At 41.4% G+C, this 22459-nt stretch overlaps 1 protein-coding gene across 2 annotated transcripts in view; it reads right to left on the bottom strand.

The window, feature by feature from the left end:
- AIFM1 (apoptosis inducing factor mitochondria associated 1) overlaps nt 1-22459 on the bottom strand; it is a 96275-nt gene that overhangs the window by 37194 nt on the left and 36622 nt on the right. For both annotated transcript variants that reach the window (XM_030209054.1, XM_030209055.1), the window contains 4 exons: nt 20716-20806; nt 16964-17048; nt 15758-15834; nt 14324-14432 (listed from right to left, as the gene is read on the bottom strand). In XM_030209054.1, the coding sequence (XP_030064914.1) occupies nt 14324-14432; nt 15758-15834; nt 16964-17048; nt 20716-20806 (362 nt within the window). The remainder of the gene's footprint in view (nt 1-14323; nt 14433-15757; nt 15835-16963; nt 17049-20715; nt 20807-22459) is intronic.

Below are 22459 nucleotides of genomic sequence, written 5' to 3'. Positions count from 1 at the left end.
GGGAAACAATTGTCCAGGTACAGGTGCACCAGCATCTCCTCCTGGAGCAGGTAGGCCACCACTATGATCATGACCTTGGTGAAGGTCTGTGGCACCATCGCCAGACCAAACAGGAGGGTCCAGAACCAATAGTGAAGAACCAAGAACCGCAAAGTGCAAATACTTGCAATGGGACGAATGGATTAGGATGTAGATATAGGCCTCGGATAGGTCCAGGGACGTCAGAAACTTCCCCTTGAGAGCAGCCACAATGATTGACCACAGTGTCTCCATAAGAAAAGAGGAAGCCTTGAGAGCCATGTTTACCCCTTTGAGGTCCAGGATGGGCTAAAAGGCTCCCTTCCTTCTTGGGCACCACAAAACAGATGGAATACCTGCCAAAACCTCGGAACTGACACAATAGCCTCCAAAGTCAACAGCCTGTCCAAGATCTGATGGATGCCAGATGCTTTCTGTGCTGCCTTGCAAGGCAAAACCACAAACAGGTTGGGCAGGGAATAATGGAATTCCAGAAAGTAGCTGAACTGCATAATGTCTAGGAACCAATGGTCTGAGGTAATGTGGGTCCAGGTCTGGAACAAATGGTGTAACCTCCCCCCCCCCCCCCCCCCCATCCAATGGGTGGATCCAGAGCCTGGACCTCCAAAACTTCATTGCGAGGAGCAAGTAGCCCTAGAAGCTCCCTCTCGACCCTCTCGCCATCTGCTCCTAAAAAGTTGAAGGGACTGGGGCCTGCTCCAAAATGACCATGCTGATAACCGGCAAACTGACTCTGGAGATATCACTGGAGGTCCCAGAGACATCACCTGGGTGCCCCCCAGGAAGGCAGACTGAAATCGAGTCTCCGGCAGCCAAGAATCCTTAGACTCCCCCAAATCCTTCACCAACTTTTCCAAATCCTCGCCAGAGCTCGGCCTCAAAAGGACAACTGACTGCAGTGCACCTTAGACACCACATCCGTAGAACACTGAGGTGCACCTTAGACACCACATCTGAAGACCACTGCTGCAGCCACAGTAAATGGCATTTGGCCACTAACAATGCCAAGGACTTTGCCAAAGCCTTGACTAGGTCATACAGGGTATCCAGCAGAAAGGATGTCTCTATCCCGACACTGATGAGATCCTCCAACACGCCGCCTGGTGCCTCTGGCAACTATTCCACCTAGCGGAAACAGACACGTGCCACATAACCGACACAAATGGCAGGCTGCAAGGGCAGAGCAGAACCTCATAGGACCATTTCAAGAGAAACTTCATGCAGCAATTTTGTGGATACTTTAGGTCAGCACCACCCTCCATGGGAACCACTGTTTTCTTAGTCACTGCTGTAACCAAAGCATCCACATTCTGCAAGTGAAAATGCTCCTGTTCCTCTCGCTGAAGCAAGGAAGTCTCTGGATGCTACCATTGGGCTTCAACCAACTCTGAGATCCTCATTAAAAGGGTACACCAGCAGAAGTGCACACATGCCCTTCAGCAAGAGCCATGAGCACAGGAAGCTCCTAGTGGTAGAAAATCCAAACCACGGACGGATCCTCTCTCAAAGGAGACTCCAAGTCCTCTAGCACATCCAGAAACTGTTGGAATAATGTATTGTATTTTACATGCATTGTCTGTCACCAATTTTTCTCTGTGATTACTCTGTGACCTCTGATGTGAATTTCCTAGAGAGGTCACACCCATGCAACTTCCTGTGGGGGTTAGGCACAGCACATGGAGCTCATGGTCTCTCCTAAGCTGAGGATCTATGGTGTGAGCATCCATTACCATCTAAGCACATGGAAAGAGCTGATAATCCAAATGTATAGTATTATGTATATATAAGCCTGTCTGAATATAATCTAACTACAAACTGTGAGTAAACAGATGTTTTGTTACTTCAACTTTAAAGTGACTCAGCAGTGAATTATTCTGGGGTGTATGTGAGAGAGATGAAGAAAAGAAATTAACATTTCTAAAGCTGAAGCTGTGTGTATAAAAATCTGCTAATTATTTACTACAAATAATCCAACAAAAGGGTTATGGGCCCAGCCCAGGAATTGAAAAAGGGAGAAATATTACCAGGCAGTGAAAAAGCCAAATTTTTCTCTTAAGTTTTAAAAGAAAGATTCAGTCTGTCTCTCTCTCCCCCCACACACTAAACAGCAGACAGAAGGCTAAGAAATGGCTGAGGGAGGAAATTCACCATTTTTCTACTCTCTCAAGGTGCCTAAATTAACTGAATTTAATTATCAGCAGTGGGAACTAAGATTCAGATGTCTCCTTCAAGCAAAGAAATTAAGTATATGTTTAGACCAAAACAGAACAGCTGAAAATATGGCTGAATGGGACAATGCAAACTATTATGTGAAGTGCATGTTTTTTGAAGCTCTCTCAGAGAAACAAGCCATATTGGTGGAGGCAAAAGATACAGCAAACGAAATTTTATATAAACTAAGAACTATGTATGCAACTACATATGCAAAACAGCAACCAATTTGGTTAGCAGAGTTAAATGAGACCAAATTAAGGGATAAAAGTAAATGTAATGATCACATTATGCATCTTATGTCTTCATTTCAAAAGTTAGAACTTTCTGGAATTCCCATGTGTGATGCATTGAAAAGAGCATTTCTTTTTACCTCACTATCAAAGAAGTTTGATGTTTTTAGGTCTGTAAATGAAGCCATTGAAGGGCAATCTTTTGAACAGGCAGCATCAAAACTGAGGCAGGAATGCATAATTAATGATTCTGAGGAGATGTGTTCTCAAAGACAGTCAGAGAGAAATGAAACAAATCTCTTGGCAAAGAACAGAGGAAGGCGGAGCTATGGGAAAACTCCACCTAAGGGCAAGCTGATTTGCTATTCATGTGGAAAGGAGGGACATGTATCTAAATGGTGTAAGGAAACACAAAACACCCCCTCTAGCTCACCTAAGCCAATGGAACAAAAGAATTTTCCAAGCAGGACATGTACAAAAGACAAAGATAAACATAAGAGCTTTCTAATGGTAGAAAAATCTTTGACTACGGTAAATAATAATTCAAATGAAAGTACTTGGATTTTGGATTCGGGGAGCACATGCCATTTAACCAATTGTAAGGATTTCTTTCAGGAAATGAGTCCAGAAGAAGGTATTCTTCAAACTGCAAACGCAGGGACTACTCAGATCCAAGCAAAAGGCATTGGATTCTTAAAATGCAAAGTGTCTAATGAAGTTAAAGAAATTCCTGTAAGTGATGTCTTGTATATTCCCCAAGCAGTTTGCAATATGCTTAGTGTATCTACATTAGATAAGAAGGGATTTGCGATTCATTTTGAAAACAGTAAGTGCACAATCTCTAAAAATGATGAAGTGTATGCTGAAGCTTTTATGCATAATGATGTTTATAAACTGAGCATTTCAGGTGAAGCCTCACATCTGGCGCAAGTAAGGAAGAATGATGGTAAATGTAGTCTGGAAATCTGGCACCGCCGCCTGGGACATCGTGATTTTAAGGTGATCCAGGATCTTCACAGTAAGCAACTTGCCACAGGCATTCAAATAAGTGCAGATACTGGTAAAATGGAGAAATGCATAGACTGTGTTACTCAAAAAGGTGTGAGACCCTCATTTCCTGCATACACAGGAAATAGGAGTAATAAAGTACTGGACTTAATACACAGTGACTTATGTGGACCGTTTAATATCCCATCATTGGGAAATAACAGATTTGTGCTAATATTCTTGGATGATTTCTCTAGATATTGTGTGGCCTATTTGCTGAAAGAAAAAAGTCAAGTCACAGACATGCTGAAGAAATACGTAGCCATGGTGAGCAATAAATTTGAAAGAAAACCAAAGGTTCTTCAGACCGACAATGGTGGTGAGTTCACTTCACAAAGCATGCGCACATTTCTAGAACAAGAAGGCATTCAGCATATCACAACAGTAGCTTATACACCAGAGCAAAATTCTGTTGCAGAGAGAAAATTTAGGTCACTTGTGGAAATGACCAGATGTATGCTGTCAGATAGCAATCTCTCTAAAAGACTATGGGGGGAAGCCATTCTCACAGCAGTGTACCTACAAAACAGAATGCCAACTAAAGGCGCTGAGCGCACACCACATGAGACATGGCAGGGTAGGAAGCCAAACCTGTCACACACAAGAACATTTGGAAGTACAGCATATGCTCATATACCAAAGCAAAGAAGGCATAAGCTGGATTCCACAACAGAAAGGGGCATTTTAGTTGGCTATGCTCCAGGACACAAAGGATATAGAATTTTGAATCTGAAAACTGGCATTGTTGGCATAAGACATGTTACATATTTTGATGAAAACAAAAGGGTTGATAAAGGCTGGATTATCCCAGATGAGCCTTATCATCCAGAATATGAAACTAGAACCATAATAGACATGCCAGTGTATATAAATGCCATACCAAGGCAGATGTCTGAAAGCAACTCATCTGTATCTAACGAGGAACAGGCAGAGGAAGCAGACACAGAAAGGATCATTGCAGGAGACAGTACAGTTGGAGAAGGGGAATCAATTGGAGAAGGACTCTCAGATTTAGAGGATGCGGAAAGGTCAGACCAACCTGTTGTCAGACGCTCATCCAGGGAAAACAAAGGTGTTCCACCCCCAAGACTGTCTTACCTAACAAAGTCAGCAGAAGCTCAAGAGCCCTTAACATGGGATGAGATTGAGAAAATGCCAGCAGAAGAAGCTGCTGAATGGCGTAAAGCTGCACAAGAAGAAATTGATGCATTGGATAAAAATAAAACTTGGATTCTTACAAAATTACCTCCTGGCAAGAAAGCTATAGGATGCAAATGGGTATTCAAGTTAAAAAGGAATGCACAAGGAAAAGTGGAAAGGTATAAAGCCAGATTAGTCGCAAAGGGATATCTTCAAAATATGGAGAAGATTTTGATGAAGTGTTTGCACCTGTAGTGAAACACACGACAATTAGAACACTTCTGAGCATTGCAGTCTCAAAAGGCATGCAAGTCAACCACATTGATGTGAAAACAGCATTTCTTCATGGAGATATAACTGAAGACTTGTACATGGAACAGCCAACAGGTTTCATAAATACAAAACAAAGACAGCTAGTGTGTAAATTAAACAAAGGTCTTTATGGATTAAAGCAAAGTGCAAAATGTTGGAATGACAAATTGCATGAAATATTGACAAATTTAGGATTTAAGCAAGGTGAAGCAGATAAATGCTTGTACACTAGGTGCAGAAATGGACAATATGCATACATTTTAGCTTTTGTTGATGATCTGCTCATTGCAAGCGAAAGTGAGCAAGAGTACAAGGACATTGTAAAATATTTAAACCTGAATGTTGAGATAAAAGAACTTGGTAATGTGTCATACTATCTTGGTATAGAAATTGAGAAACAAAATGATGGTTCTTATCTTCTAAGCCAGAAGCAGAAAATAAATGAGCTTATTGAAAGTTTAGGTATGCAAGATGCCCAAGTTGTAAGCACTCCCATGATCACTGATTTTCTGAAGGATGAAACAGTAAGAGAACCTTTACCAGATAACATCCAATATAGATCAGCCATAGGTAAGCTTTTATATCTGACTACCACATACAGGGCTGATATAGCAAATGCAGTAGGAATTTTGAGCAGAAGGGTCAGCTCACCTACCAAATCAGATTGGACTGCAGTTAAAAGGATGGTAAGGTATTTAAAGGGTACCATTGATTGTAAATTAAAGATTTCAGCCAATAGTAATCCAAAACTAATATGTTACTGTGATTCAGATTGGGCAGGGGATCATTCTGATTATAAATCCACAAGTGGATATGTGTTTATGTATGGAAATGTACAAATTTCTTGGGCCAGTCATAAACAAAGTATTGTGAGTCTGTCTTCTACAGAAGCTGAATATGTGGCTGTATCAGAAGCATGCAGAGAACTGATGTGGATTGAAAAACTTTTGCTGGATTTTGGAATAGCTGAACAGAGACCAATCCAGATAATGGAAGATAATCAGAGCTGCATCAGACTGTCACAGAATGACAAGGTTCAGTCACGCACCAAGCACATCGCAACGAAATATCACAACGTGCGAGAGCTGGCGAAAGAAGGGGTCATCAGTCTACACTATTGTCACACCAGTGAGATGACAGCTGACATCATGACCAAACCGTTACCCAGAGAACATTTTGTGAATCTGCGAATAAAGCTTGGACTTTGTATGAATTAATAATTGCATGACAGTTATGCATGAGAAGGGGTTTGTTGGAATAATGTATTGTATTTTACATGCATTGTCTGTCACCAATTTTTCTCTGTGATTACTCTGTGACCTCTGATGTGAATTTCCTAGAGAGGTCACACCCATGCAACTTCCTGTGGGGGTTAGGCACAGCACATGGAGCTCATGGTCTCTCCTAAGCTGAGGATCTATGGTGTGAGCATCCATTACCATCTAAGCACATGGAAAGAGCTGATAATCCAAATGTATAGTATTATGTATATATAAGCCTGTCTGAATATAATCTAACTACAAACTGTGAGTAAACAGATGTTTTGTTACTTCAACTTTAAAGTGACTCAGCAGTGAATTATTCTGGGGTGTATGTGAGAGAGATGAAGAAAAGAAATTAACATTTCTAAAGCTGAAGCTGTGTGTATAAAAATCTGCTAATTATTTACTACAAATAATCCAACAGAAACCACTCCGGGTCCTCCTTCAACACCTCCTCATCTGGACAGAAATAATTCCACTTTGATTTGTTTTGTGGATTTTGTTTTTTATTTTTGTTTTTGATTTATTATTTTATGTGTAATCGTTCAGTTAATGTGCAATTCTGAATTGTAAATTCCTCCTTTCTGTTGGAATTTTTCTTTCATTGTAAACTGCTTTGAATCCTTTTTGGAATGTTAGCGGTATATAAAACTCTGATAGCATAGTATAGTACAGTATAGAATAAAGGCCACTGTCCTCCTGACCATCTAGTCCCACACCCAGACTCAGGCAAGACCTCAGAACCGAGGGTCATGGAACATTCAGGAGCCACAGACCCAGGAGTCCCAGATTCTGCTTCAGGCAGAAAGCCTGGTGCACAGGAGGATGAATTCTGGTAAAAAAAAAAGGGAGCGCAGGAGGGTGAGGAACCACCCCCATGAACTGCCATTGCAGCACTGGAGTATCAGACAGAGGAAGGTGCTGTAATGACGTCTCAAGCACTGCCAATTTTCCCACCAACAAAATAGCATCTGAACCATCCAGGGCCGCCTTCCTCTGATCAGACTGAGCACCTGACTCTTCCTGGATCAACAGTGCTTCACTCCCAGGTCCTCCCGCGTCACACAGCTCCAATGTGGAGAACCTGACAACCGCAGACACAGTCCCTGAAGTTCTCTCTGTCCTCTCCTCACAGACATGGCATAAGCCGCTAAGGGGAGAGAACACGTGGCATGCCGCACAAACTGCAGAGTGCTTCATTTTCCCTGAGGGAGCCACCGTCAACCAACACACAGCAAACACGTACTCGAGGGCCCACCCCACCAACTGCACTTCCGGCAGACAAAAGGGCTATAGAAGAATCGCAAGTAACCAAGCAGATCAAAAATCCCCCCATCAAAACAAACATATCCACACCAGAGCAACAATGGATGCAAATACCCGAATTCAAAGCTGAAACAGTGTCATATCATAAACTGATCCTCAACACTCCCCTCACCCCACTCCCCCACACACACTTAGATGTCTGCAGCAAGTCCAAAGAAAGCAATATCCAACAGTCAAGGAGGGTCCACAGTAGATCCCAGACGAGGTCTCATCGTCTGAGTATTCTCCACCTGCTGCCAATGCTGCAATTTCTCACATGTTGCTGGCTGTGTCCCGCTAAGTTGAGCTTTTGAATACAACGTTATTTGTCAAAATGATAAACAGTTTATAAACTAAGCTCCTTAGAGTATGCAGTATTAGTGAAAGTATATTAAGGGTAATCCTTTTTACAAAAAAAGTTAAAAAGAAGATAAAAAGTAAAAACATTAATAAAATAGATTAAAGGAGGTTGGTAGGGTACGTCAATGATTACAACTGTCGCAAAATGAGGGTTTTACAACAATGGTAACCCTAGCGACCTATGAGACTTCCCTACTTAAAAAAAATAGATATTAAAAAAAACCCAGATATTTTCAATAACTGCATGACTCTGTATGTTCAACTGATAAGTGTGTAAGGTAGTGTTTCTAGGATAAGCAGCATAAAATGTATTGTACTGTTTTGGGATCTTGCCAGGTACTTGTGACCTGGATTGGCCTCTGTTGGAAACAGAATGCTGGGCTTGATGGACCTTCCGTCTATCCCAGTATGCTAATACTTATGTAAAGATCAACAGATTTCAGCACTTTCTGCTGCTGCAAAGTATATGAGGAAAGATCTTGGTACACAGAGACCTTTGCCTCATTATATATCAGCTGAGTAGTCTGCTGAGCTTTGGCCAAAATTAGTTCCTTATCCGGAAAGTGGATAAAATGTGCCACAATAATCCCTAGGAGTACAGTCTTGGGGTTTGGCCAATGCTCTGTGGACTTTTTCAAATTGAAGGGAGGCTCCATCACCGTCAGAGCCCAAAAGCTGCGAGCACCACCTTTCTCCACCTTCAGGAATCCCCTGGAAATGCAAATTCTTTCAACATCTTCTGTTTTCCAAATTGTCTACCTTATAAAGCAGCTCCTTGTGATACTCAAAACAACTGTGAAACACACTTCTGCAAGGCAGATGGTCCACGTGCTCCTCCATTTTGATTTACAGCTTAGACACATGACCTCCCAGTTCCCGCATATCTGCAATTAAGTGGTCAATGCGATCTACAATGTCCACTTGCAAAGCTTTAACTTCCTCCTTTATCTCAGCAAAATAGCGCTTCAGTTGTCACAAGCATCTGAAAGCACTCGCAGGGAATCTGATACAGAAAGCACAGAGTCAGAATCAGCATGGCAGCGCACCGATTTTGATGGAGTCTTAGTAGCGGACTTATCCTTCTCTTTTCCCGGACCATGCTGGGATTTCCTCATATTGACACTAATTCTCTTCAAACGTCTGTCACTCCTGTGCAGAAAAATCCTACGATGGATGCAGATAAAGGGAGATTCGCTCAGCAGCAGGCAGGAGGAAAGAACTAGGCTGCCATCAAGTTAGACGACGTCACTTCCTCCCCTGGGACCATCTAGTTTTTACAGCATCTTGCATTAACACCTGTCGATAATAGCAATATATATATATATATATATATATATATATATATATATATATTTTTTTTTTTTTTTTTTTTTTTTAACAACAGTACATTTGTTTTGGGGTTATTTGGAAAAATGTTGGGGGGGGGGGGGGGGGTCATTTTTTTTTCCCAGACAAGCAGTAATTACAACCCTAATAAAGGCATAGAGTTGCATGAAGTGTAATTAGAACCCTAACAACCTTACTGGGCAGGCTACATAGGCTATGCTGGTCTTTATAATGAATAAGGCACAAAAGGGTGCCCTAAATGACCAGATGACCACTGGAGGGAATCAGGGATGACTCCCCAATATCCCCCCAGTGGTCACTGACCCCTCTCCCACTCCTCACAAATGTGAATACAAATATGATTTAGCAGCCTCTATACAGCCTCAGAAGTTACAGCCAGGTCTATTAGAGCAGCATGCAAGTCCCAGGAGTAGTGTAGTAGTCAGTGAAGTGCACCATGGAGTGGTGGACTCTGGTTCCTATCTCCCTCTACCTGTCACATTTGTAGTGAAAACTGTGAGCCCTCCAAAGCTCACCAGAAACCCACTGTACTCACATATAGGTGCCCTCTTCACCCATAAGGGCTATTGTGTACAGCTGTGGGAAATGGGTTTGGGGTGCTCAGCAGACAAGATAAGGGAACAGCGGTGCGATGTGTATCTAGGAGAATGTTTTTAAAGTCCAGTAGGGTGCCACATTTATCTCCTGGGATGTCTAGGAGATCAGTCTACTAAAAATGCTGGCCCCTCCTATATCCCAATAGCTTGATTTTCTACGTTTCTCACTTGGACCTTTTTTTTTTTTTAAATAGACCAAAAACAAAATGTCCAATGCACAAAACCTTGTTAAAAACTGTATTTTTGAAAACAAAAGATAGATGTTTTTCTTTTTGGAAAATGAACTCTCTTATTCAAATTTTGGACTTTTTTTTTTTTTTTTGCAAAACGTATAAAGTTGGACTTAGATGTCATATCAAAAATGCCCCTCCACGTCCCCTAAAGTAATAAACTCATCTTCTATGCAAGCCTGCATTCATTAAATAGGATCAAAGACAGAATAATTTTGAAATGACCGTATCAATTTCTGAACAATATATTGATCTCAATTTAATTGCCTTTCCAAAACCAAGCTTCATTTCAGTACAAGTGGGTATGTGCAAACCCCTTGAAGTAGCAAATGTACAGCAATAGCTAGCTCTAACAACACATATTAATGATTTAACACAAGTAAATTTGCAAATAGGTTCTCTAGGACAATGGGTCTTACATTAAATATCACACAAATAATGCACGTTATTATGATCTATGTGCAATAATGCTCATTAAGATGTTAATGCAAGTTACTAAATCTAGCACTTAGTTTATACCTGAAAACTGGCAGGTGAAGTGACTCGGCCAAGCAGTGAAGCCACAAGATATAGGTGCAGCTAATCAGGTAACTTGTTGCCATGCATGAAAACTTGGAATAAGGAGATAATGGTGCTCATTTTTAAAGCACATAAACTTACAAAGTTACGTGGTACCATATGCAACTTTGTAAGTCCATGTGCTTTGAAAATGAGACTCATAATGTATTTGTCCCTCTAGAAGACGACAAGTTCCTTATCAAGAACAGGTTACTTATTCTAAGGTTATCTCCTTGTGATCTGAGAGAGAAAAGGCCTTATAGATACTACCACTTATTCAACATGCACAACAGAAGCAAGGGGGAGGTGTTATCTTGCCCAAGACATTCTTTAGCTATTTATCTATAAGTCCTGCCATCTTTGGCGTATCTCATATTTGTAACTATTGTGCATCTCATTTTTTTCTGCTGAATTTCCATTTGTCATAGCTTTCTCTTTCTTTTTATTTTTCTTCTTGTTGATTCTCTACTCAGCTTCTTTCATGTGTACCATCATTTAAGGTCACACTTTACAAATGATGTAACTATTTTAATCTAAACTTGCTACCCAGCACTTGCTGACCTTAATTGACTAATCATATTAAAGGCTAATTGCTTTGTACTTTCTTTAGCCTCTGCTTCTATGGATTCCTGTGGAGCAGGTGGACAAGGTAGTCCCAGCTCTTTGCCGATGGCTCTTCATTAGGCTGCTAGGAATACATGTCTGATTTGTGATGCATTTCTGGGGCCAAATCAATTTCATCACTGAGTGTGTCAATTCTACTATGCCTACTGCAGATTTATTATCGGGGTAAGCTATCCACCTAAGTGGATGAACACAAAATCCCACGAGGTAAAGATACAGATAATCTGCCGCAGATTTATTGCCACCCTCTCCTGCAGCAGCTTAGAGCATCCACCACACAACATGTCCATCCAATCAGTGGTGCATCACATGATTCCCCCCTGCCCTACCACAGTGTGAAAACTGATTTGTTATCCTAAGGCTATTAACTGTGCTGCTGAAATAATTCAATAAGTGGCAGTGTCATTAAATCACTTTTGTACATTGTATTATAAAGTCATATTGATCCTGGAGAAAACCGCATAAATTCTTGATATTGGTCTTATAAGTTACCATAACCTACAGAGAATATAATAAATAGGCTTTTGAGACTAACAGGTCCAATTTTCAGATGTCACACAGAATGAGATTGAGAGAAAGAAGAAAGCCATTAAGGACAGAACACAGAATTTTATCTACTTAAGGCCAGATTCTATATATGGTGCCTAGATTTCTGCACGTAACTTAATTGGCATAACAAGCCAATCAGTGTTTTTAACAGCATTTAACAAATGAGCACTAATTGGCAATTATCAGAATTTATGCATGGAAATTGCTAAGCGTATTCTATAAAGAACTGCGCCTAAATTGAAAAGTGCACATTTCAAAATAAATGCTAGTTTAAAAGGGGCGTGTTTATGGGTGTTCATGGGCGTGCCAACATTTCCATGCGTAATTATAGAATATGGATTTACACCAGGTTTTTACTGGCCTAAATGGGCACGCGTAGATTTAGGCGCTACGATATTGACTAAACATATCCTATAAACTGCTCCTAAATCTTCTAGAACATGCTTAAATCTGCACGGATTTTTCAGACGCCATATATAGAATCTGGCCATTAGGGGGCAATTATGTAACTAAGCATCTTCATTTAGGCACCTTGAGGCCATGTGGTAAGTGTCTGTTATAAAATACAAACGTACCTGTGGGAAGGAAAAGAGGAGGGAGAGGGAAGGGGAGGGGGAAACTTGGATGATGGTTTGTTCTGTTTAATATGTGATATGCACATTTGTAGCTTTGTAGCTCTATATCTTGCATGTTGTTTTTTTTTTTTGCTATGTTCTGTTTATTTCATCATCAACAAAAACTGTTGAAGTATAAAATAGAAGGGTGGGGTTGGGATAAAATGTTAAAAGTTTGATGACAGATCTGTCCTTGGACCCCTTCTTTTTTCAATCTACACCTCTTTCCTGGGCTCCCTGATCTCATCTCATGGTTTCCAATATCATCTTTATGCTGACGACACCCAGCTTTACCTCTCCACACCAGACATCACTGCCGAAACCCAGGCCAAAGTATCGGCTTGCTTATCCGACATTGCTGCCTGGATGTCCAACCACCACCTGAAACTGAACATGGCCAAGACCGAGCTTATTGTCTTCCCACTCAAAACCACTTCCACTCTCCCTCCACTCTCTATCTCAGTTGATAACACCCTCATCCTCCCAGTCTCATCTGCCCGCAACCTCGGAGTCATCTTCAACTCCTCCCTCTCCTTCTCTGCGCATATCCAGCAGATAGCCAAGACCTGTCGCTTCTTCCTCTATAACATTAGCAAAATTTGCCCTTTCCTCTCCGAGCACACCAACCGAACTCTCGTCAACTCTCTCATTACCTCTTGCCTTGACTACTACAACCTACTCCTCCCTGGCCTCCCACTTAGCCATCTATTCCCCCTTCAGTCCGTTCAGAACTCGGCTGCCCGTCTTATCTTCTGCCTGGACCGATATACTCATATCACCCCTCTCCTCAAGTCACTTCACTGGCTTCCAATCAGGTACTGCATACAGTTCAAGCTTCTCCTACTAACCTACAAATGCACTCAATCTGCAGCCCCTCCTTATCTCTCTACCCTCATCTCCCCTTACATTCCTACCCGTAACCTCCGCTCTCAAGACAAATCCCTCCTCTCAGTACCCTTCTCCACCACCGCCAACTCCTTTCTACCTCGCCTCACCCCATGCTTGGAATAAACTCCCTGAGCCCATACGCCAGGCCCCCTTCCCTGCCCATCTTCAAATCCTTGCTCAAAGCCCACCTCTTCAATATCGCCTTCGGCACCTAACCACTACACCTCTATTCAGGAAATCTTGACTGCCCCAACTTGACATTTCGTCCTTTAGATTGTAAGCTCCTTCGAGCAGGGGCTGTCCTTCTTTGTTAAACTGTACAGCACTGCGTAACCCTAGTAGCGCTCTAGAAATGTTAAGTAGTAGTAGTAGTAGTAATTTGATCTTACTGAGTACATTTTCATATTTGAGTTTCTGTATAATTAACATGTGGAATGCGTTTCTTTTGAAGTGTCATCAATAAAAATGTTGAATCATAAAAAAATACAAACGTACCTTATTATCAATGCACCTAACATTTAGGTGCCTGCAGTTACAGCACCCATTGAGCTGGTATTAATTGTGGATGTTTAAATGTGGCAGGAATGTTTGTACCTCGTCAATGTGCATAAGCAGCAGACCTTGCTATGTCAAACCTTAAAAAACAAACTGACATTTTTCAGGTTTGACTATTTTCCAACTTGACAACAGCCCTGCCTACGTCCCACCTACGTCCCTCCCCTTAAAGGCTCCGTTACAGATATCCACTCTATGATAAGTGGGTAACTGCAGAATAACACTTAGGAGCCCTGCTAGCACATTTGTGCATATACACACATTAAGTCCTAGTTTTCTGAACATTTACACGTGTAACGCATGTGCAAATGTAGGCATCTAGGTTACAGAATTGCCGTTTATTGTGTTCAGAGCAAAGACACTGAACAGTGATTACAGTGCAAACTATAAGCCTCATCACGGGTACAGTGCATCTAGATTCAAATGAGCACACAGAAAAAATGCCAAACTCACCTCTTCTTCCCAAAGCACAGGCCAGTTCACTACCCAGGAAACCTCCACCGATAATAGTGATGGACTTTGCTTCTTTTGAAATCTTTTCCAGGGACTTGAAATCTTCAATCTGTAAGACAAGCCAGATTCAACATTACCTTGGTACACTGACAACATGCATTATGGGTATGAGCCCTAAAGAGACTGACTGGGTTAGGAGCTAGTTCAGTGGAAGGCAACAAAGGGTAATGGTAAATGGAGTTCACTCTCAGGTAAAGGGTGTTACCAGTGGTGTGCCACAGGGTTTAGTTCTTTTTAATATTTTTGTAGGCAATATTGTTGTGGAAAGGCTGTCTGGTAAGGTTTGCTCCTTTGCAAATGATATCAAAATCTGCAATATGGTAGGCTCACCAGATGGTGTAGATAACATGAAGAGGGATCTAGTAAAGCGTGAAGAATGATCTAGAACCAGCTAAGATTTAATGCTACCAAAAAAAAAAATGCAGGGCCATGCATTTGGGCTGCAAAAACCTAAAAGGAGCAGAACAGTATCAGGAATCAAGCACTTCTGTGCACAAGAGAGTATCAGATGATCGTTATGCCCAACAAATAGAAAAGGCAATGGCAAAAACCAAAAGGCTGCTTGGGTGCATAGGAAGAGGAATGGCCAGCAGAAAAAAGGTGATGGCAATGCCTCTGTTTATCTCATTTAAAGCACTGTGTACAATTCTGGAAACCACACCTTCAAAATGATAAACAGGATGGAGTCGGTTCAGAGGGCGGCTACTAAAATGGCCTGTGGTTTTCGTCATAAAGCATATGGGGACGGACAAAGATCTCAAAAATGACAAAAGGCAAAAGAGGAGATACGATGGAGACATTTAAATATCTCCACTGCATAAATGCACAGGAGGCAAGTCTCTTTCAAAAACGTAAGCTCTGGAGCGAGGGGGAATAAGATGAAGGTGTGAAAGGGAATAAACTCAGGAGTAATCCAAGGAAATACTTCTTTACAGAAAAGGTGGTGGTTGTGTGGAATATCCTCCTGGCAGAGGTGGTGGAAACAAAAGACTTATCTGAATTCAAGAAAGCATGGAACAAGCACAGATGGTCTCTAAGGGAAAGGAAGGGATAGTACTGATTAGGCAGATTGGATAGGGTATATGTTCTTTATCTGCCATCAATGACTCTGTTTTAGGTTTCTATACTACACAGTGCAATTATAAAAACAGTTATTTGAGGTCTAGACACAAATGCACAGAAATCGTTATTTTCTTGGCTCTGATACAAATTCAACAGTGTAAAGAAAACGCGGATTTTTTTGGCTCTCTTTCCCAAAGCATGGTTCATTTTAGTAATATGACACTTCAGAATGCTAAAAAAGAGAGAGTCAAGGTCACCGTAGGATAGGCTTTTTCCAGCCTGTTACAACATGCAATAAACAATATGCATTACCCGTCTAAAAAGTGTTGTCCTTTCCTTAACTTCTTTTCCTGACCTTTCAATGGCTGGGAGATTTCGTGGCGTACCACCTATGGTAGGAGGAGGCAAGATATAATTAATAAGAAGCAATAAAACTGGCTCTGGGGAGATCATATGCTTAAAACAAATGATGGCCTATGACCAGCTTATCCATTACTAGGTCACAACAGTTTAGTTTCATGCATAGAATAAAGTTCACAGTTCAATTGAAAAAAATTATTTTCTGTTTCTGACCTGTTTTGAAATATATCTTAAAGCAAGTCTTTGAAGAAAATTCACTGTCTCCACATAATAATTAAGGGGCTCCAGCACTATATATCAGGGTATGTGTTATCACCCAGAAGTTAACTAGGCATTGGCTAATATTTAGACTGGCTGATGAAGTTAGGACAGCCTTTTTCTGTCCTAACTTCATCAGACGGGTGAATGCATATTACCCGCTTACTTAAGCAGTTGGCGGACTGAATATAGCTACTAAGCAGGTAAGTCAGTGGATCCCAAACCTGGTCCTGGAAGCATCCCAGCCAGTTAGGTTTTCAGGATATCCACAATGAATATTCATGAGACAGATTTGCATATAGTCTCTACTGCAAGCAAATTTCTCTCATGAATATTCATTGTGGATATCCTGAAACCCTGACTGGCTGGGGTGCCTCCAGGACCAGGTTTGGGAAGCACCAAATACTGGCTCCACCCAAATTCCACCCACAGAGTCTCTACTGCCTGGTTAAAGCCCTTTGAATATGGACCCTTAAATGTCTTGAGCTGCCTGCATGCAGTTCATCTATCCTTCAAGCTCACACCTGCATCTGCTCACCTTCATGATTAAAAATGTTTTAATATATTTGTGAATAGCACAATAAAAACAGACTAAGAGTTCAAGACAACCCTTGCAGGAAAGGCCATCATATAACGGAAATCATGTTGTCTAAGGATGACAACTCTGATCAGAATCAGCCTGTGTTGTGCATTGCACAGACACCCAACCCTTTTAAAAGGCTGAGGCCTGGTAGAATACAATTGTTTCATCCTAGCAGAAGTTAAGGGAGAATTGCCCTCCCACAGGTACTATAATTATGCCCATAGTTATAGTGGTAATAAGCTAACTGCTACCAAGCTGATTTCCCATTCACTACAGCAGAACAGAAGCACGTTGTTAACAGAAAACAACGGAGTTACCTGTTGCAATTAAACATTTATCATAAGATATCTGAGTGCCATCATCAAGTCTCACTTTATTTTCTCGCACATCCATGTAAATCACCTGTACAAATAAATCAGGAATAGGAACCAAGTTCAGGTCACAACACCCATGTATCAAGTAAATAATTCTTACTTTAGAATTCTGTGTACAGACATCATTAAAAGAAATAAATATCCTTTCTAAGCTATATCTTCTGAGCCTTTTGTATTCCTCCTGTACCATTAATGACTAGTAAAACATGCCCATTTCTGACACAAATGAAATGGGCGCTAGCAAGGTTATCCTCCGAGTTCCAGCTTGGCCCCCTCCCTCCTCCCCTCCGAGTTCAATGCCGCCTCTCCCTCCCTCTCCTCCGAGTTCAATGCCGCCTCTCCCTCCCTCTCCTCCGAGTTCCAGACCCCCCACTCCTCCCTCCCTCTCATCCGAGTTCCATGCCCCCCTCCCTCTCCTCCCCTCAGAGTTCCATGCCCCCCTCTCTTCTCCAAGTTCCAGACCCCTGCGCCTCCCTCTCTCTCCCCCCTCTGAGTGGCAGCCCGACCTGCATTGCCTACCCTCTTCTCTCAGTCCTCCACCTGCCCCTCACCTTTCTGCGTGCCAGCCTGAATTTAAAAGTTCTTACCTCGGGGTCCGCCAGCAGCAGTAAAAGGCGAGCAGGCACGGCGCTTCAGCCTGCCTTCCCTTCTGTCTCAGTTCTGCCTCTGGTCCCGCCCTCATTTCCTGTTTTCGGAAGGGCGGGACCAGAGGCAGAGCTGAGACAGAAGGGAAGGCAGGCTGAAGAACCGTGCCTGCTCGCCTTTTACTGCTGCCGGCGGACCCTGAAGTAAGAACTTTTAAATTCAGACCGGCAAGCAGGAAGGTGAGGGGCAGGCAGAGGACCGAGATAAGAGGGCACGCAACGCCGGTCAGGCTGCCACTCGGACGGGAGAGAGAGAGAGGGAGGGAGGCGTGGGGGTTTGGAACTCGGAGGACGGGGGGGAAGGGGCGATTCTCCTGCGATTGAATCCTCACCTCCAACGTTCTGTGGCTGGCTGGTGCTGGTTTCCCTTCCCTCTCATTGATCAGCCCTCTGACGTCATCTCATTCCGACACGAGGGCGGACCAATGGGAATTGTGTTACGAACCCAGGCATCCAGACGTAGAACGCTGGAGGTGCAAATTATTATATAGGATTAGGACACGCATAGGTTCCACACTATGGGCCACATTCTATATATATGGCGCCTAAAAAATCTGTGCAGTAAACATTTCTAACCAAGCCTGTTCTATAAGCAGCACCTAGATTTAAGTGCTGTAAATAGAATATGCTTAGCTGATATCCAAGTACCTAAAACTACGTGCATCCATTTACACCAACGAAAACATGGCGTAAATCCCTGTGTGTGGCTTTACGCGCACTGGGCCATATACTATAACTATGCATGTGAATTTTGGAATGCCCATTTCCCTGCTTCTTTTGAACTGCACGCATTAGAATTTAGGCGCTCTTCATTACAGAATACACTTAAGTTATGTGCGTATATTCTAATTACTGCCAATGCTCATTATTGCTTGTTAAGTGCTGTTACCAACATTGATTAGTTTGTTAAACAATTTAAGTTACACACGTTGTTGTAGAATACGTTTGGATTTCAACGTGGAACGCTAGGTGCGCAATGAAGAATCCAGGGGTGTATTCTGAGTTGCTTGTTAAAAGGAGGGAGTATAAGTTGGTCCTATGGCTCAGAACATGAGATCTAAGCTCAAATCACTTGTTCAAAAAGACCGATGTGTATCGCAAAGACAAATACCAGGGATAAGGGGACAATGAATATCACTATTGTGGCAGCTTCTACTGGTGACTGAGTGTTGCTGAAGATTAATATCCAAGGAGATTACCAAAAGGTTCCCAAGTTTCTGGGTATGACTGTCTGGAGAAAAGGAATATATAGAAGAAAAAAGTAAAATAAAAAAAATTACCAATATTCCTTACTTTATGGCCTCGTAACACACATGAAGGAGCAACTACAATACTGGAGTCTCAAATCTAAAATTATAGGTGGGAGAAAATAGGATTACATAGTAACGGGCAATAAAATATATGCATGGGAGCAATAGCATTACTCAGTCGAGAACAGAAAGGAGGGGAGGGTGTGAAATAAACCTAGAAACTAGGAACAGAGGAAGCACAACACATCTAGAAACTGCATATATGTACTATGGCAGGAGATAATGAACTAACTTTCTTAATGCATATTTAAATATCGGTAACTGAGCCCCTGCCTGGTAACCCATGGTATTGATAAGAAACCGATTTAGCTACCACCAAGCTACCAAAAAAAATCTAATCTCCATCAGAACACTACTACTACAAATAGTAACATACATAACATAGTAGATGATGGCAGAAAAAGACCTCATTTCTATAGTGCTACCAGTCGTACGCAGCGCTTCACAGTTGAACACAAGGTATAAATCTAAAATACTTAATAGCAAGCAACATTAATTATTTTGGATTTAGTTCACATTTTGTTTTCAGTAATATCTCAAGGGGAGTTTGTTTGTAAGGCCTCTGGGGACTGGGAAATGCCCACTGTATAAGAGGTAATACAGGGTTATGTGACTTGCCCAAGATCACAATGAGTAGTAACGGACTTTGAACCATGCCTCCCTGGTTGTCAGTTCAGTGATCTAACCACTGTGCTACTCCTCCACTTCACCTCTATTAATACACTTGCTCTACAGGTGGACAAAATACAGATAAAGAGTGCTTTATGGTCAGCCTGAGCGTTCTCTTAACAAGTGCCTTAGAAGACTCTCTGATCCTATCCAAAAGGCATGTGCACTTAGGAAGACCATGTCACGTCTCTTGTGGGGTTCAGTTCATTTCCTCTTGATCAAGAGATTTGTATTGATATGAGGGCAGCCACAGCTGCAGAAATATTAAAACTTGTGAGATCATTATATAGAGATGACAGGAAAGAAAATGGGGAGGGGCTTTCAAAATCTAAACATTTCTACTAGATAAAAGGATGGAGATAGAGAATTCAAGCTGCCAAAAAAGGACCAATCTCAGGACAGCAGCAGCAGGTGGCTCCACAGGATTTAGGAAAAGGGCAGCAGAGGGGTTGAAGGCACTGGTATTTTTGGTGGGTAAGAAAACAATTTAAATATCGCCACAGTATTTTTAGTCAAGCGGCATTAGGGCCGTTTAAGTGTCAAACAATGCAACTTAAGGTCCTAGCACATCTTGATGAATGGCTATATCTGTATTTTATTTTGTTTGGGGCATATAGATTTATTGGGTGGTGATTTTAAATATATCATTTCACAGTTTATTATAATCCGTTCTGTACAGTTCACATGGATGAAAGAAGGGAAAATAAGTATAGAAATTAAATTAACAGAAGCCCCATCCACCATGCCTAATCAAAAGAATAAAAGCAAAACATTATCATGTTATTGACAATATTTTTTTAATGACTTGTACATTACTTTGAGCCTAGTGGTTGGTTTTTAGTCTAAACAGAAATAAAATTTAAAAACTAGGAAAACTATATGATCATATTAAATTTGATCTGACCTCAAAGCCGTATTTTATAAAATTCTCTAACTTACTATTTTATTTTTTTTGCAACCCACCTTGAAGAGAATATTTAGAAAGGTTGGTAGAAGTCAAAATAAATCAACCAACCCACCCTAGAAATCAAACATCAGGAATGAATTCTGGATTGAATAATTGCGTACCTACCTTTCTCCCTCCAAGGACAGCTACACCCCCATTTTCTATGTGGGGAAGGTCACTGGCAGATATATAGAAAGAAGATGGCTGAAAAAATATGCTGCAGAGAGATACATAAATAAAGATCAAAGGAACTATATTAAAATGGGAACTCTATAACCTAAGCACTCACATTTATACACATTACATGCATAAATATCTAGAATAATATTTAAGCTCATATGAGTGAATTTAATGCATGTAAGAAGTAGTATGGTGCCTTAGAACTAGTTTAAAAATATTCTCTCAACTTACACGGTGTGTATTTGCAAGGGAGTTGTGTTCAGGGCAGCATGGGCAGAGAAAGGCGGGGCTCCCAGTTGTGCACATAACTTACAGAATACTATAAGCAACGCATGTCCTTGCAGCAGTTAGGCATACACACTTACACTAGCTCTAAGGCTGATATAACTCCAAGTGCCTAAATTCAGGCGCACCGATAGCTGTTATGCTAGTATTCTATGATGGAACCTGGGCACCTAGGTTCCTTTATAGAATAGACTCCAATGGTGTCCCCTAGATGTTTTTTGTTTTTTCAACACCAGCAGTGTTGATGTAGTTAAATTAATAGCTTGCTAGCTGCAACCTGATGAATTTTCACCACAGGATATTTGGCCTCCAACCCCAACATTCCTTTCTCTACTCTCCAAGTCACTCTTGGCACTCATTTCCCATTCTTTCCTCCTATTTGTGCCGCTCTGGACATTCTCTTTCTGACCATCCCACTACCTCCGTATGAGAACATGGCTGCATTTTTTTGTGCCCTGAATAGAAATATGCATCACATAGTTCACAGCACCCCAGAAACTATAGGAAAAGAAAGGACAGACAGGAGAACAAGAAGTCAAGAGTAATAGACGACAGCCAATTCTTACATGGAAACATCTCACAATATTGTAAAAAAATTATTCCTTAAGCAACTAAATGTTAAACATAAGGTAGGACAGGGACATTCACAAACATGCCATGAACGGGCAAAGTAATAAAGGGAAAACTAAGCAGCTATGCTGTACCAACAGAGGTTAGGTGAGACATGCTATAGGAAGAGGGAAATGGGTACCACTACTGTAGTAATAGAGGTTATCTATGGCATTCTGCAAGAAAAATAGATTCCTCACATAAACCCAAGGTACAGAGGAGTACAAGAGAGATCCTTCCATATTACTGAATGGTGATGTCGGACCTTCTTCACACATTAGTGATCTCAGAATTAGTGATATATTAATAGAAGTTCCACCACATCCTCATTAGGGGAAATTTTCAAAGGAATTTCTACAGGTAACCAGGGAAAAACCACTGAAAACTGCTCCCTTGATGCAGGGGGAAAAAAAAAAAAAAAGAGACACTCCAATGGTAGGGCAGATAGTTATGCACAGCATTTCAGTTTGAAATTCCTAGGTGTCTTGCAAGCCTGGGGGAACACGTGGAGGAGCATTTTCGATATGACGTCGAAGTCCAACTAGAATGCTCTGCACAAAAGGTCCAAAATCCGAATAGAAAAGATGGTTAATTTAAAAAAAAAAAAAAAAAAAACATTTTTTTTTTTCAAATACTGTTTCGAACAAGGTTTTGTTTTTTTTGGTCCATTTAAAATGAATAATGAACAAACAAACACAAAATGTAGAGATTCATACCATTGGGATGTAGGAGCCACCAGCATTTTTAGTAGACATCCCCAGACACCCCAGAGAGCAATGGGGCACTCTAGAGGGCA

This window comes from Microcaecilia unicolor, chromosome 7 (genome assembly GCF_901765095.1).
Source record: "Microcaecilia unicolor chromosome 7, aMicUni1.1, whole genome shotgun sequence".
Taxonomy (NCBI): Eukaryota; Metazoa; Chordata; class Amphibia; order Gymnophiona; family Siphonopidae; genus Microcaecilia; species Microcaecilia unicolor.
Note: the sequence above shows the minus strand (reverse complement) of the source record. Positions and strands in the feature narration are given on the sequence as shown.